The sequence below is a fragment of the Chroicocephalus ridibundus genome, chromosome 17 (assembly GCF_963924245.1).
Source record: "Chroicocephalus ridibundus chromosome 17, bChrRid1.1, whole genome shotgun sequence".
Classification (NCBI taxonomy): Eukaryota; Metazoa; Chordata; class Aves; order Charadriiformes; family Laridae; genus Chroicocephalus; species Chroicocephalus ridibundus.
The window spans coordinates 7094999-7109278 of NC_086300.1; the positions used below are offsets into that span (position 1 = coordinate 7094999).

General features: G+C 70.2%; 1 protein-coding gene across 1 annotated transcript; it reads right to left on the bottom strand.

Moving 5' to 3' along the window:
• Window positions 1-9: 9 nt before the first annotated feature.
• ADAM11 (ADAM metallopeptidase domain 11) lies at window positions 10-10720 on the bottom strand. The gene is made up of 26 exons (XM_063354431.1): window positions 10390-10720; window positions 8998-9194; window positions 7506-7582; window positions 7074-7140; window positions 6321-6406; window positions 6159-6225; window positions 5942-5990; window positions 5760-5827; window positions 5334-5408; window positions 5152-5223; window positions 4275-4441; window positions 4114-4198; window positions 3940-4030; window positions 3779-3830; window positions 3541-3640; window positions 3157-3228; window positions 2949-3041; window positions 2751-2831; window positions 2616-2666; window positions 2074-2137; window positions 1890-1989; window positions 1692-1811; window positions 1428-1596; window positions 1237-1351; window positions 856-946; window positions 10-346 (listed from the first exon to the last, which is right to left on the bottom strand). The coding sequence occupies exons 1-26, from the start codon at window positions 10445-10447 to the stop codon at window positions 301-303; spliced, it is 2313 nt and encodes a 770-aa protein (XP_063210501.1). The 5' UTR covers window positions 10448-10720; the 3' UTR covers window positions 10-300.
• Window positions 10721-14280: the final 3560 nt, after the last annotated feature.

A 14280-nucleotide genomic window follows, 5' to 3' on the forward strand; every position in this document is an offset into this window, starting at 1 on the left:
CAACACAGAAGTGGGGTGCATTTAGTGTGGGGCTGTGACATGGGAGGGGGGGACACATGGGGGGGGGGGACACCGAGCTGAAAAGAGCCAGCATGGGGGGGGCTGCTGCCCGGCCCCCCCCCCTCCCTTAACCACCGTCTCTTTTCAGCTGTGGGGGGCACAGAGATGGAGACAGCACGGCCGGACACACAGCGACACGGACAGACGGGCCCGGCCCGGGGGGGGCTCCCACGCCGTCAGGCTGCCGGACGGTGACGGTGACAGTGACGGTGACGAGGAGGAGATGATGGGGGGGGACGGTTACACTCCCTGCTGCGCCGGGTCGTACCTTCCTCGACGGATGTTCCTTGGGGGGGGGGGCGGCGGGGGGAGAGGAGAGGAGCGTTAGTGCCACCCCTGTGTCCCCCGCCTCCGTGTCCCTGCTCCCACAGGCAGCAGACGTGTCCCAGTGCCAGGCTGGGGCACACACACAAGGGCCACCAACACAGACACCACCACCCCCCCGGCACCCCATGCTTGGGGACAGACACGGCCAGGACGCAGTCGGGGTGACAGTGACCCCCCCAGTGACACATGCAGGCAGGGCAGGCAGGGAGAGGGGACCAGGCAGGGAGAGGGGACCCCACTGGGACAAGGGACCAGGCGGGGACAAGGGGCCAGGCATCTCCAGCCCCCAGGGGACCACAGCGCAGGCGATGCCCAACTCGGGGGGGACGACTGGCGGTGCCCCCACCCAGGGGTGCTCCGGGTGTCCCCAGGAGGGCAGAAGCCTGGCCCTGGCGCGGTGACACTGTGCAGGGGGTACATGGCCGGTGCCAGCAGCGGAAGGGGATGAGCCATGCGGTGGCTGCTTACTTAAATCCCCAGCCTGTCCCCCCTAGGACGATGGCGGCCACCAGCACGGCCCCCGCGATGGAGCCGATAATGATATTGGTGCCACTGGGACCTGTGACAGAGGGGACAGGGAGGAGGGGACAGGGACACACGTCAGTGGGGGGGACGACAGGGACACAGCCCCAGGGCAGCCCCAGCACTGTGGGGACCTGGCGGGGGGGGACACACAAGACCAGGTGCGCCCAGTGGAGCTGTGGCACCGGGCGGGGGGACAACAGGGACACCAGACCCCCCTGGGAATGGCTGGGGCCAAAGTGGGACACCCCAGCCCGTGGGGACTGGGGACAGCAGGGACAGGGGGAGCCCGTCCTGCCCCCCCCCACTTCCGCGGGGCGCACGGACCCTTGTATCGCTCCGTCTCCCCCGTCGGCTTCGGCTCGGGGATGGGGTCGTAGACGCTGCAGTCCTTCCCCGTCCACTCGGCCCGGCAGATGCACTTGCCCTCGTTGCTGCAAACCTGCGAGGGGACGGCGTCACCCCGCCGCTGCCGTCACACCCTCCCGGCTCCCCCTTGTCCCTTCCGTGTCCCTCACCCCGTGGTCGAAGCAGATCTTCCCGTCCCAGCTGCCGGGGCAGGAGCTGAAGTTAAAGGCGGTGGCTGGAAGGCATTTGCGGTCGAGACACAGCATGCCGGGCCCGCAGGGCGTCCCGTCCTCCACGTAGCTCAGGTCCGAGCCGTCCACCAGCTGCACGTGGCCTCCCCTGCGCCAGGACGGTGAGAGCAGGTGACACCGGGAGCTCCCTCCCGCCTCACCCGGGGACGTCCCCGTCCCTGTCCCCACGGCGGTGGCACCCACCTGCAGTCCACGTAGCGGTTTTGGTGGAAGAAGGTGGTGGCGGCGATCTCGCCGCTGAGCTCGCCCAGCCGGGGCGCGCCTGAGATGTTGGCGCAGAGGAGGAAGCCGCAGAGGACGTCCCTGCAAGGCACCGGTGGCATCGCCGGGGTGGGCAGGTGGCACCCGGGAGGGGACACGGCGGGGACAGGGCACACTCACTGCTTGTTGCACTGCAGCCAGCCCAGGCCCTCGCGCCCGCAGTTGCCCCTCTCGGTCCCCTCCACGTTGAGCTTCTCATAGCAGAAGCGCTCGGCTGAGCCTGGGAGAAAGTGGGTGTCACCCGCTTGTCACCCCGTCCCCCCCACCCCGACCCTGACAAAGCCACCTCGGAGCTGGCACTTACCGCGGCCCCACAGCGCGTTGCACTGCCGGTCTCTGGTTTTGCAGCGCCCGCCGTAGCATCGTCCCTGGGGAGCAGCAGCGGGGTCACAGGGATGGAGAGGGGCTCGCACGCGCGTGGCCATCGAGGTGGCGCAAGGACCACGCTCCCCCCGCCATGACTCTGCTCGGCCCCGGGACCACCGCGTGGCACGGAGCGCCAGGGGACAGTGTCTGGGGGACGGGACACCACGCGCACAGGCGTGGAAGGTTTGCCCGGCTGCGTGCGGACGGGGGAGACTCACAGAGCCCGTGGCTGCTGGGAAAACATGTGGGATCTGGGATCCGCGGCCGTGCACACCGGGAAGGCGCATGGCACGGAGCACGGCCCCGGCTTGCGCAGCGTGGGGACGACGAAGCGGTGCACGGGGAGGGCTCACACACCCTGGGGACCCGCCTCACCCTGAGCCCCAGACGCGCCTGCGAGCGCGAGCACCAGGATGCCGCGGCCCACGGGGACGTGCCGGAGCCCCACGGCCGTGTCCCGCCACGCCGGGCTGGACTCACCTGCTCGTTTTCGCAGAAGTAGCCGTCCAGCTTGTGGAGGTTGGGGGGACACTGCGGGGGACACGGAGAAGAGGACGGGTGACACCGCATGGCCGCACATCGTGTCCCCCCCCAGTCCCCCCCAGCCCGGCTCACCTGGCTGGAGTCCCCGGTGCAGGTCTCGGGGATGTCGCACTCGTTCACGGCCTCCCGGCAGGACACGCCGCGCGGCTCGTACTGCACCGGGGGGTGGGGGTGGGTGAAGGTGCCACGTCAGGACCCCATGGCACAGGGACCCCGGCGGGTCACCGGGTCCAGCCCCGCAGGACGCCGGCTCCGGCCCCCACCCCGCACCTTGCAGCCTTTGCAGCAGAGCCCGTCGCTGCACATGGCGTCGTGGGTCAGCGTGCACTTCTTGCAGCAGTTGCCCCCGCTCTTCGCGCACTCCTGCCGGGACAGCGGCCGGCACCGCACGTCAGCCACCCGGCACCGCACAGTGGCCACCCCGCAATGCCGGTGGCCCCGGCGCGGCCACAGCAAGCAGAGCCCGGTCCCCACTCACCGCCAGCGAGCCGCAGTCGCACTCCTCTCCCGCCTCCACGAAGCCGTTGCCGCACTCCGGAGGGTCCAGGAGCTGCCGGGATGGAGGGGAGGGGGGAGCAAGAGATGCTGGGGGGGTGGTCCCTGAGCTGAGTGCTGCCACGAGCCCCCCCCAAAAAGGGCGTAATGTCCCCAGGGGCTGGCAGGACCCCCAGGTCACTTGCTTTGTGCTCTGTTCCCCTCACTGGGGACACCGGGTTTGATGCCAGCGCTGTTACCTTGGAGGTGGCAGGGGCTGGGGAGAGCACGCGTCCCCAGGGACCCTCGGAGCCACCCCCAGGGCATTTCCCCCCCCCACCCCACGATGGCCACCCAAGGGTCTGGGGGTCCGGGGGGGCCGTTTTACCTTCAGGGGTTTGTTGAAGAGGCAGCTGCCGCCGCCGTCCTGCAGGAACTGGTTGTACTCGTCGATGCTGCAGCGGGAGAACTTCCGCGGGAGGTAGTACCTGGGGGACGGGGACACCGTCACCCCCTGCACCGCCCGGGCGGCATCGCCGGGCACCCAAAAGGGGGCACCACCCTCAGCGACGCCACCATGGGGCACGTGGAGGACGATGGCAGTGCCACCCCGAGCGGGCACCCACCCCGTGTCCTCCATGATACAGCCCAGCCAGGAGTCCGGACACCGGCAGTCCCCTGGGAGGAGAGGAGACAGGCTGGGGGTGCCGCCTGTCCCGTCGTGGCCTGGTGGCACCGCGGCGTCCCCCCACTGTCCCCATCCCACTCCCGGGGGGGTGGCAGGTACCTGCCGCCGCACGGTGCTTGTTCCACATCATGCCCACGTTCTGCCCCAGGGTCTGCGCCAGCGTCACCGCCATGGCCGCCACGTTGCCGTACTGCACGGGAGGGACGGGGGAGTCACCGCGAGGACCCCCCCCCCGTCCCCAGCCTGCTCTCGTGGGGGTCTCGCCGCACCCACCTCGTTGACGCCGCCGGCGCGGGTGGGCGAGCAGATGCCCCCCACGAAGGCGGTGCCGCTGCGGCTGCTCTGAAACGTCCGACCCCTGCGAGGAAGAGGACGGTGGGGACGGGGGACGGCGGCTCCCAGCCCCGGGGAGGTGACGCGGCCGCGGCGCTCACGAGAAGAGGTGGACGGTGTCGCTCTGCTCCGCCGGCCCCTCGCGCCGGTACTTCACAAACTCATTCAGGGTCTCCAGGGAGTCTTCCCCCATCCGGATCCGGTCCTCCGAGGCCCACGTCTCCATGGCCACCAGCACGATGCGGGTGTTGAGCTGCTCCTTGTAGATCTGCGGGGGCGAGGGGACAGCACTGGGGACAAAACCCCTGGGGACAAACCCACCAGACACTGGGGCAAACCCCCCGGGGACAAACCCACCAGGTGCTGGGGACAAATTCCCTGGGGACAAACCCTCCAGGCACTGGGGACAAGCCCCCCACGGTCAAAACCCCGGTGGGACCAAACCCCCAGGGACAAAGCCACCAGGTGCCGGGGACAAACCACTCCAGGGACAAAGCCACCAGGCAATGGGGACCAACCCTTCCAGGGACCAGCCCACCAGGTACCAACTCCCTGGAGACAAACCCACCAGGTGCTGGGGACAGTCCCCCAGGGGACAAACCCACCAGTGCTGGGGACAAACCCTCAGTGGGACAAGCCCACCAGGCGATGGGGACAACCTCCCTCAGGGACGAACCCATCAACTGCTGGGGACAAACTCCACAAGGACAACCCCACCATCTGCCAGTCACAACCCCCCCCCCCCGCCGCCCCCCCCCCCCCGCCCAGGACAACAACCCCAGGGACAAACCCACCAGGGATGATCCCATGTCCCGTTCCCTGCCTCCGGGGACGAGCCCACTGAGGAAAAACACCCTGGGAATGAACTCCCTGGGGACACCCACCCCACCCCCCCAAGGTGACAGCAACCAAGACCCTGGGGACAAACCCCCACACACACACTGGGCACAAACCCCCCCAGCAGCGCCCCCCCCTCACCATGTCGGCCAGGTTGACCACGGACTTGGCGAAGTTGCTGGTGAGAACCACGGACTTGCGGAACTGCAGGAACTGGGCGGGGGGAAGGACGCCAGGGGCCAGGTTGGGCTTGGAGGGGGGGCGCCACCCTGACCCCCACCCTCCCCCCACCCCACCGGCCCCGACACCCCCGCCGCGCTTACCAGCTGGTGGTCGTTCACCACCGCCAGCTCGATGTACTTGGTCTCGCTGTGCACCGTGTGCTGGGCTCGGCGGACCTGCCGGCGAGAGCCACGGCTGAGCCACCCCCGCCACGATCCGTCCCCCCACCCTGGGCGAAGGGGCGTTATGGCCCCTTTTGGGGGATATTTGGGGCGCCTGGGGCGGGGGAAGCCGCCTGGTGGGGGATGGATCCTGCATTGCCAGTGGGTCCCCAGGGCGTCCCCGAGCCGGCGCAGCGTCCTCCTGCAAACATGTCCCCAGCACCCAGGGACCAGCCCGGCTGCGCTCGCAGCGGGGCCGTGCCGTGGGCCAGTGGCCGCCCTGGCGAGGCTGAGCCTGCAGGTGGAGGCCAACCGGGGTCAAGCATCCCTGCCCCGTGTCCCCTGTCCCCCACTGTCCCCACTAACCTGCCGCCGCCGCCGCAGCTTTGGTAACCCGCCCGCGACACGCTGGTTCAGCGCAGGGAAGAGGCAGCCTGGAGAGAAGGGACAGAGCTGGTGACATACGGGACAGAGCTGGTGACATACAGGACACAGGGCCACCATCAGTGGTCCTTGGGGACCCGTGCTGGCTCCACGCGAAGGCTCACCCGGTCGGGCGCAGCTGGGGACACGCTGGACGACGTGTGGATGAAGGCCCTGCCATGGAGAGACAAGTGTCATGGCCACGTGTGGACGTGACAGCAGGGAGGGGGGGCCACCACGTCCCCGTGTCCCCAGGGCTGTCCCCGAGCTGCAGCCAGACCTGTAAGGCTGCGCTGGGGAAACTGAGGCAGGCACACGGCGGGTCTCGGTGCCGCCACTCACCTGCCCGTGCTCAGCGCCCGCCTGGGGCTCGATCAGGTAGGTGGCTCGGCCGTCCGAGAAGACCCCTCTGCGAAGAGAGATGGGGGGTGGCGGGGTGCAGGGGGTGCAGCCCCCCCCCGCCCAGGCCGCCTTCCGTCCCGCCCGGCGGCGGGGGGTACTCACCGCAGGCCCTGGCAGCTGGAGAGAGCGGCGAAGGAGCGGGGCTGCCCCCGGATCCGGCCCTGGTAGTAGCAGTGCTCCCCGGCGCCCTGCGGAGCGGGGAGAGGCGGCTCAGCCGCCCGTGTCCAGCTCCCCGCTGCCGCGCAGGCAGCTGCCCCCCATCGCCGGCATCCCTCCCCCTCCCCCCCCCGAGCCCGCACTCTGGGCCGGTGGCTCTGGGGTCGGCTGCCCGCCACCTCGGGGTGCGCCTGGCGCCCACGGCACGGGGTGGGCACCCACCGGGAGGCTGGTGGCACGGCGGCGTGTGACCACCCATCACCCGAGGGAGGGCGATCCCCCCCATCGCCCCGGGGGGCAGCACCCCGATGCCTGGGCTGGGCACCCCAGGGGCGGGGGGCACCCCGCGGCTGCCCAGGTGAAGATGCCGAACTGCTGGTGGCCGCTGCCGGACTGCTCCTGGACCTAGAAATCTGCCACCATGACCCCTGAGTTGGCATGGCGCGGCATGGCATGGTACAGCGTGGCACGGCATGGCAGGGCATGGCACGGCATGGCATGGCACGGCACAATGTGGCACGGCACGGTGTGGTAGAACATGGCATGACATGGTGTGGCATGACGTGGTACGGCACAGCGCAATGTGGCACAGCATGGCATGGCACAGCATGGCACGGTGTGATAGAGTGTGGCACGACACGGCATGGCACGGCGTGGCATGGCCCGGCATGGCCCAGCACGGCGCGGCGCGCAGCTTACCGTGCTGTGGCTGCCGTTGCTGCCCGCGCCCAGGTGCCGCTCCACGTAGTGGGAGGCGAGGAGGTGGCTGCGGGGGGCAGGCGGGGGGTGAGCAGCCGTGGCGGTGGGGAGGAAGAGGAGGAAGAGGAGGAGGAGGGAGACGGCAGCCTCCCGTGCTGCTGGCAGCACCCTCGTGGTGCACCCACCCACCACCCACGCACGTGGCATCACCCTGGCATGGGACCCCCGCGCTGCGGCAGGTGCTGGCGCCCCACAGGCTCCTCTCCCCCCGCCCCGGCTCAGCCCCGGTGCCAGCACTGGGAGGGCTCCGCACAACCCCCCTCCCAGTCCCCAAGGACCCCCGGCTCCTCCACCCCCTCCCTCCTGCCGGGGGGTGCCCCCAGTCCCACAGCGGGTGCCCCCAGCCCCTCCGGGACCCCCGGGGCCGCTCACTGGTTCAGCCGGAGGTCGAGGGTGAAGGCCGAGCCGAAGGCGCGCACCACGAAGCTCACCCGGGCCAGGTGCAGCCCCTGCAAGAGACGGAGCCATCAGCCGCCCCCCCCCACACCGCGCCCCCCTAAAGAAAATTAAAAATTAAAATAATTAAAAAAAACCCCAACCCAAATGCAGCCGCTAAAGGTGCGCTTTTGTTTTTACCCCCCAGCAATTCAACGTGAAGGAAAACGCTGGTGTTTTGCCCCAAAATCGTCACTCCTGAGGTGCTGGGAGGGCACCCGCGTCCTGTCGCCCACCTCCTTGGGAGGCATATTTTGGGGGGCGGGGTGGGGGGGTGTCTGCTGGAGCATCCCCCCCAGCAGGCCCAGCTCGGCGGCGGCGATGCCGAGCCGGCGTTCTGCCCGCCCTGCGGCGCCCGTCGCTCCTGACCTAGTTCCTGCGGGCGGCAGCGGGAGCCGCGCTCTGCGGCGCCTGCTGAGACCCGGCAAACTCGCCGCACGCGTGAGGTTCCGTCACCACCCACGGCTCCCTGGGGAGCTCCGCGGCTCCGCACCGGGATACACGGGGGCCGGGAAAAGCCAAACCTTCCCTGGGGTGCCCCGTCCCCCTCGCCGGGACCCCGGGCACAGCACAGGACGGTGACGCGGGGACAAGGACCCGTTTCCCACCGCGCAGCACCCCGGGGGGGGGATGACACCCCCGGCCAAGACCGCGTCCGCTGGGCCAGGCAGCGCGGCCGGGAGAGACTCCCAGGGGATCAGCTGGATCCCAGCCCCGGGTCCCCTGGGATCCGCAGCCGCTCCATCCCTCCGCGACGCCCTGGTTTAACACCTCCCTGAAATCCCGCCAGCGCCGGCTGCGGCCCGGCCACCCCCCGGCTTTTCCCGGCGTCCGGCGGTTTTACTTAACGCCGGGTTTAAATCACCTTTGCGGCAATTGCAGCTCATTATTTCGCCTTTTATCCGGCGAGGACGGGGGGGGATCGATGCGCGCCGGCCTCCGCAGCCGCCACCAAACCCCCCCCCCGGTGCCGGATGGGATGCGTGTGCCGGTTCCCCGAAACGCCGGGCAAACTGGCCCCGGGGTGAAGGTCACGCGAAGGCACCGAGCCCAGGGAGGGGGGAATGGCTGCGGTTTGGGGGTCGGCAGCGGTGGGACGCTGGGGCTGCTCCCACGTGGCCCGGACCCGGAGCCATGAGCCCGTTCATTCCGCCGCAGCCCTCTCTGCCCGCTCCGTTGGGGCTCTCCCGACGCCCGCACGATGCTGGCACACGGATTTAATGGGATTTGGCAGCACACATGGGTGCCCCGCCGGGGGGACGGTGGCGATACGGTCCCCGGTGCGGGCATGAAGGCTCTGGTTCAGGACGCCAGTGGCCACGCGCACGCCCAGGTGTGCCTGGGACGGTGACAGCAGCTGCTTGGGGACCTGCCCACCCACCCGGGGACCCCCAAAAGAGAGCGCGTGGGGGAGCTGCGGTTCACTTACGGGGCCTCCTCCTCCTCTTCCTCCTCCTCCTCCAGGCTCATTCCTGACCCTGGTGTCCAGCTGGTGCTTCTGGACTTCTCCTCCCGCGCTCTGCCCCACCAGCCTGCTGGGGTGGGTGATCTGGGAAACCACCCGCCCGTCCTGCCATCCGGCCCGGGGGGGCCGCCGCTGCAGCGAGCTGGCCTGAGCGGCAGGACCTGCGGGCGAGGGGAGCCGATCGCCACGGCCCAGGGAGGGCTGGGGACACGGGGGCTGGGGACATGGCTGGGGGGGGGGGCTGAGGTTGAGGAGGGCTGGGGATGGGGACATGCTCTGGGGGCTGTCCCAAGTGTGGCATTGCATCCCAAAGGGGACACCCCCCTGTCCCAGACGGGCTGCCCAGGGGACGTGGAGGGTGGGTATGGGGACATGTCCCAGCATGGGCGGCTGGGGGACATGGCGGGGGGACAGCCAGGTATGGCGGTGTGTCCAGGAGGGGACACCCAGGAAGCACGGGCTGGGGGGTGTCCAGGGGACGTGGGGGACCAGGATGGAGACACACCTGGGAGGGGAAGCTCAGGGGGCCTCAGACACGGTGGCACATCCTGGAGGGGACGCGGGCGGCTGGGAAAGCGACACATCCCAGAGGGGGGCACCCAGGGGACGTGGGGGCACCCAGGAACGCCATTACAGCTGGGGGAAGGGGGGAAGGGTCTGGGCACAGGAGCACATCCTGGAGGGGACATCCAGGGGACGGGGAGGGCCGGGATGGGGACATTTCCCAAGGGGACATGGAGGGCTGCTATGGGGACACCTCCTGAGGGGACGTGGAGGGCCTCTATAGGGACACCCCCCAGCGGGGACACCGAGGGGACAGGAGGGCTGGTGTGGGGACACCTCTAGAGGCGGGGGGGACACCCAGGGGGCACCAGAGCGCTGCTATGGGATCACATCCCAAGGGGACATGGAGGGCCGCTACAGGGACATCTCCTGAGGGGGGGGGACACCCAGGGGTCAGGGGGGCCGATATGGGACACCCCCAGAAGGGACACGAGGGGCTGCTCCGGGGACACCTCCTGGAGGGGACACCCAGGGGACACGGCGTGGGGGGGGGACCGCTATGGGGACGCCTCCCGAGCGGACACGGGGGGCTGCCCGGGGGACGCCTCCCGCGGGGGGACACCCCGGGGACCGGCTGCGGGGCCGGGGCTGGGGGGGGCGCAGGTGCGGGCCCGGGCGGGGGTGGGGGGGCGCGGGCCCGGCCCCTCCCGGGGCGCTGCGGGGCGGCGCTGCGGAAAAATGTGTCGATGCAGCGAAAAAGCCGCAGCGGCGGCGGGGCCGGGAACCGGGAGAGGAACCGGGGAGCGACGCCGGGAGCGGGGGCGACGCCGGGAACCGGGAGCGGGGACCTACCTGCCCGCGGGGCGAGCGAGAGCAGCGCGGCCAGCAGCCAGCCCCGCAGCGGGCTCATGGTTCCCTCATAATCCGATGGCGGCCGCTCCGGGCCCGCCGAGCCGGGCTCCGTCCCGCCCGTCCCGCCCGCTCCCCCCGCCCCGGTCCGGGCAGGGAGCGGCCGCCGGGCCCCGAGCGCCGCCCCCGCCCCCTGCACGCGCGCACGGCACCGGCCACGCCGCCCCCCCCCCCCCGCGGCGTGTGTGTGTGTGTGTGTGTGTGTGTGTGTGTGTGTGTGTCCCACGACACCGCCGCCACCGGCACCGGCGCCGGCAGCGGCAGCGCCCGCCCCGGGGCCGCCCCGCCCCGCCCCGGCCCCCCCCCGGTCCGCCCCCCTCCCCCCCCCCCGGTTGCCGCAGCGCCGCTGGCACCCCCCCCCCCCCCCCGCCCCGGCATTGCAGCAGCGGACCCTGCCCGGTATCACCCCCCCGCCCAGGCACCGGAGCTCCCCCCCCCTCTCCTCCCCGGTATCACCCCCCCGCCCAGGCACCGGAGCTCCCCCCCCCTCCTCCCCGGTACCGGTATCACATCCCGATCCGGTGCCGGAGCCCCGCCAGCACCTACCGGGCTCCCCTGATGGTATCGGAGCCCCCACCGGTATCCAGCCCCCCCCCCCCCCCCCCCCCGCGCTGGGGATGGAGTGGCCCAGCCAGGACCAGCCCCCCCCAGCCAGTACCGGACCCCCCACACACACCAGCACCAAACCCCGCCATCGGTACTGGGCCGCCCCAACCAGTGCCGCCCACCCCAGCCAGTACAGGACAGACATCACCCCCCCGCCCGGTACTGGGCTCCCCATCCAGTACCAGATCCCCCCCCCCGCCCCAAGCCAGTACAGGACATCCCCACACCAGCACTGGCCCCCCCAGCCAGAACCAAACCCTCAGCTGGGACTGGGGTGGCCCAACCAGTACCACACCGCCCCCGCAACCAGTATCAGCCCCCCCCAGCCAGTACAGGACCCCACACACACACCAGGACCAACCCATCGGTACTGGACCACCCCAACCGGTACCAACCCCGGACATTCCCCCCCCCACCCAGTACTGGGTTTCCCATCCAGTGCCAGACGCCCCCCAGCCAGTACTGCCCCCCGCCCCCCCAGCCGAGATCAGGACCCCCCCACACCAGTACCAGCCCACCACCCAGTACCAGACCCTCAGCTGGGACTGGGGTGGCCCAGCCAGTACCAGACCCTCCCCCCAACCACAGGACCCCCCCCCAGCCAGTACAAAACCCCACCACACCAGTACTGGTCCGTACCCCGCCCTCCCCAGCCAGAACTGGGCCCCCAGCTGGAATTGGAGCCCCCAGCTGGGACTGGTGCCCCCCAGCCCGATCCAAGTCGTGTCCCCCCCACAGCTGGTCCCGAGTCCCGAACTGGTCCCAAGTCCCCAGCTGGTCCCCGGCTGGCACCGGAGTCCCCCCCAGTCCCCCGACAGCACTGGAGCTTCCAGCTGGAACCAGGCTCCCAGCCAGTACCGGGACCCACAGACACTATCAGAGCCCCCCAGACAGTTCCGAGCCCCCCCCATCCGGTCCTGGGTCCCTGGGTCCCCAGCCAGTGCCGGTACCGGGGCTCCGGATGCAGCCAGGGGTCCCGGGGAGGATGGTGACATCGGGGCCACCCATGGCACCTGGGGAGGGGGTCAGTCCTGGGGTGTCACTGGTGGGTGGGTGGGTGCTGTGGGGTCCCCCCCCCCAGCCATAACCCTCGGGAAGTACCAGAAACAAGGACCACCCCCTTGGGGGGACCTGATTTCGGGGGGTGCTGCAAGGCCACGTTCCCCCCCTGGGGACAATGGAACAATCTTGGGGGGAGAAAAGCCCCAACAAACTCCTGTTTATTGCAGCTGTGGGACTGGGGGGGGGTACAGCACCGTGGGAGGGTGACACCCAGCCCCACGCCGGGGGGCAGCGTAGTCGGAGACACAGGGACCGTGCTGGGGGGGCACAGGGGGGCTCCGAGCCCCAGGGTGACAGCCTGGGGCGGGGGGGGCCATATTCATCCCTCCATCGCTGGAGCGGGGACAGAGATCGCCCTGTGGCCCCCCCAGCCCTGCCCCCCCGGGGGCTGCCCAGGGCCGACCCCAGGCCCAGGGTGTCCCCACGGGTGGTGACGGTCACCCCCTGCCCGCGTTTGATGGGGGACGAAGGGCTCTGCCACCGTGGTGCCCCAGGGCGGGGGGGTCATTGAGGCACTTCGGTGTCCCCCAGCTCATCCCGGGGGCCGGCTGCCCCAGGAGGGCCCTGGAGCCCCCCCAGAAAGACCGAGCCGAGGGTCCTGAACCCCCACTTTAAACCTTTTGGATACATTTTGCGGTACCAGCCCGGCTCAACCCCCCAGGATCAGGCTCCAGCCTCCCCACCCCGGAGCAGCCAGCACCCCCGGGGGGAATGGGGGGGCTCCCCACACCCCCCCCCCCACCTCCCACAGCCACCATGAACCCCGGGAAGGGGTTCCCTGCATGTGCCAGCCCCCAGCCCCTCTCCACAGGCCACCAAGGAGCCACACTGGCATGTGCCCCCCTCCCTGTGGACCCCCCTCTTTTCCAAGCGCCTTCCCCAGGCCCCCCCACGCCCGCTCCCGTCTCCCCCCAGGACTCAGGTGCCCGCTGCTGACAAAAAGCCTTTGGGGAGGCGGTGGCAGCTCCGTAGCCCAAAGCCCCTGGGGAAAGCCCCAGGCCGGGTTCACCGGTGGGTTTATCCAGTATTGGAAGTGGTGAGTCCCGGCGGTGCCACGGGCCCGCCCCGGCCCCCCCCAAAACCCACCTTGACACCCTCGTTAACAGCGGCCGCTTCAGTTTCCATCACTTTTGCACAAAAATAGGGGGGCAGAAGTGTTCAGAGGCGGGAGGGAAGGCAGGGATGGGCCCGAGGTTGGGCACAGGGACGGGGACAAGCCGCAACCCTCCATTCCCCCCCGCCAAGCTCTGCCCTCACCTCATTACTGCCAACGCTTGGCGGAGCCTTAACGAACTGAGACCTGCGGCAGCTGTGGGATGGAGGGGGCAGGTTCCCCCCAGCCGGGTGTTGGCAGAGCCGAGCTGCCGAGGGGTCACGCTCGGGCTGGGGGGGGCTCACGTCCTCCCACCCCACAGGGGCCGACACATGTGGGTGCGGGGAAGCGTCTCCCACACTGGCATTGTCAGACTGTCACATGGGGAACAGGCTCTGGGAGATGCCGATCACCTCCTTGGCCACACCGCGGCGGTTCCTGGCTGCCAAACGGCATTTCCAGGGCAGATCTGGCCCTGATCACCCCCACGCCGCCCCCCCGGGAAGCTCAGCACAGGGCGGGCAGGGCTTCGAAGCCCTGACCTGCTGCCCTTGCGCCTTCACCTTCCTCCATGCAATAACGAGCCACCAACGCAGCAAAGGAGGCGAGGAACCCACGGCACCAGCCACAGCCGAGCTGATCCAGCAGCAGGGAGGTCCACGAGGTCACCAGCCTCAGCCAGCACTCTCCTGGTGGTCCCCAGGGCTGCAGTGACAAAGGGGACGGGTGCTTCACGTATCTCCAGCAACACCTGACCCAAGGCCTGACCGGTCCCCAAGAGTCCCCAAAGCAGGTCCTACGGTCCCCAAGACCAGGGACCCCCCATGACGTAGGTCACTGGCCAACGTTCGGAGGGGCAGGCAAAAACCACGGGTCCCCCTCCCCTCCGGGAAGGGCCAAGCTTGGAGAAGGGCAACCACCCTCACCCCTCCGCTGATGTCCCAACACCATCCCTGCTGACACCCCAGGGAAGCTCATGGCCTCCCCCACGGAGGAGCGCTGCCAGCAGGTAACCCAGTCTCTGCAGGGGACAACTGAGCACCTTGAGGTTTGGTCACATCCACCACTCCTGG

Bases quoted from the DNA above. Each gene is read 5' to 3' on its own strand.
- ADAM11 (XM_063354431.1), bottom strand. From the start codon at position 10,447: ATGAGCCCGCTGCGGGGCTGGCTGCTGGCCGCGCTGCTCTCGCTCGCC. The intron at 5,409-5,759 runs GTTAGTGGGGAC...TCTCGCCGGCAG, and splicing joins AGCTGCGGCGGCGGCGGCAG to GTCCGCCGAGCCCAGCACAC. The intron at 4,199-4,274 runs GTGAGCGCCGCG...TCTTCCTCGCAG, and splicing joins GACACCGTCCACCTCTTCTC to GGGTCGGACGTTTCAGAGCA.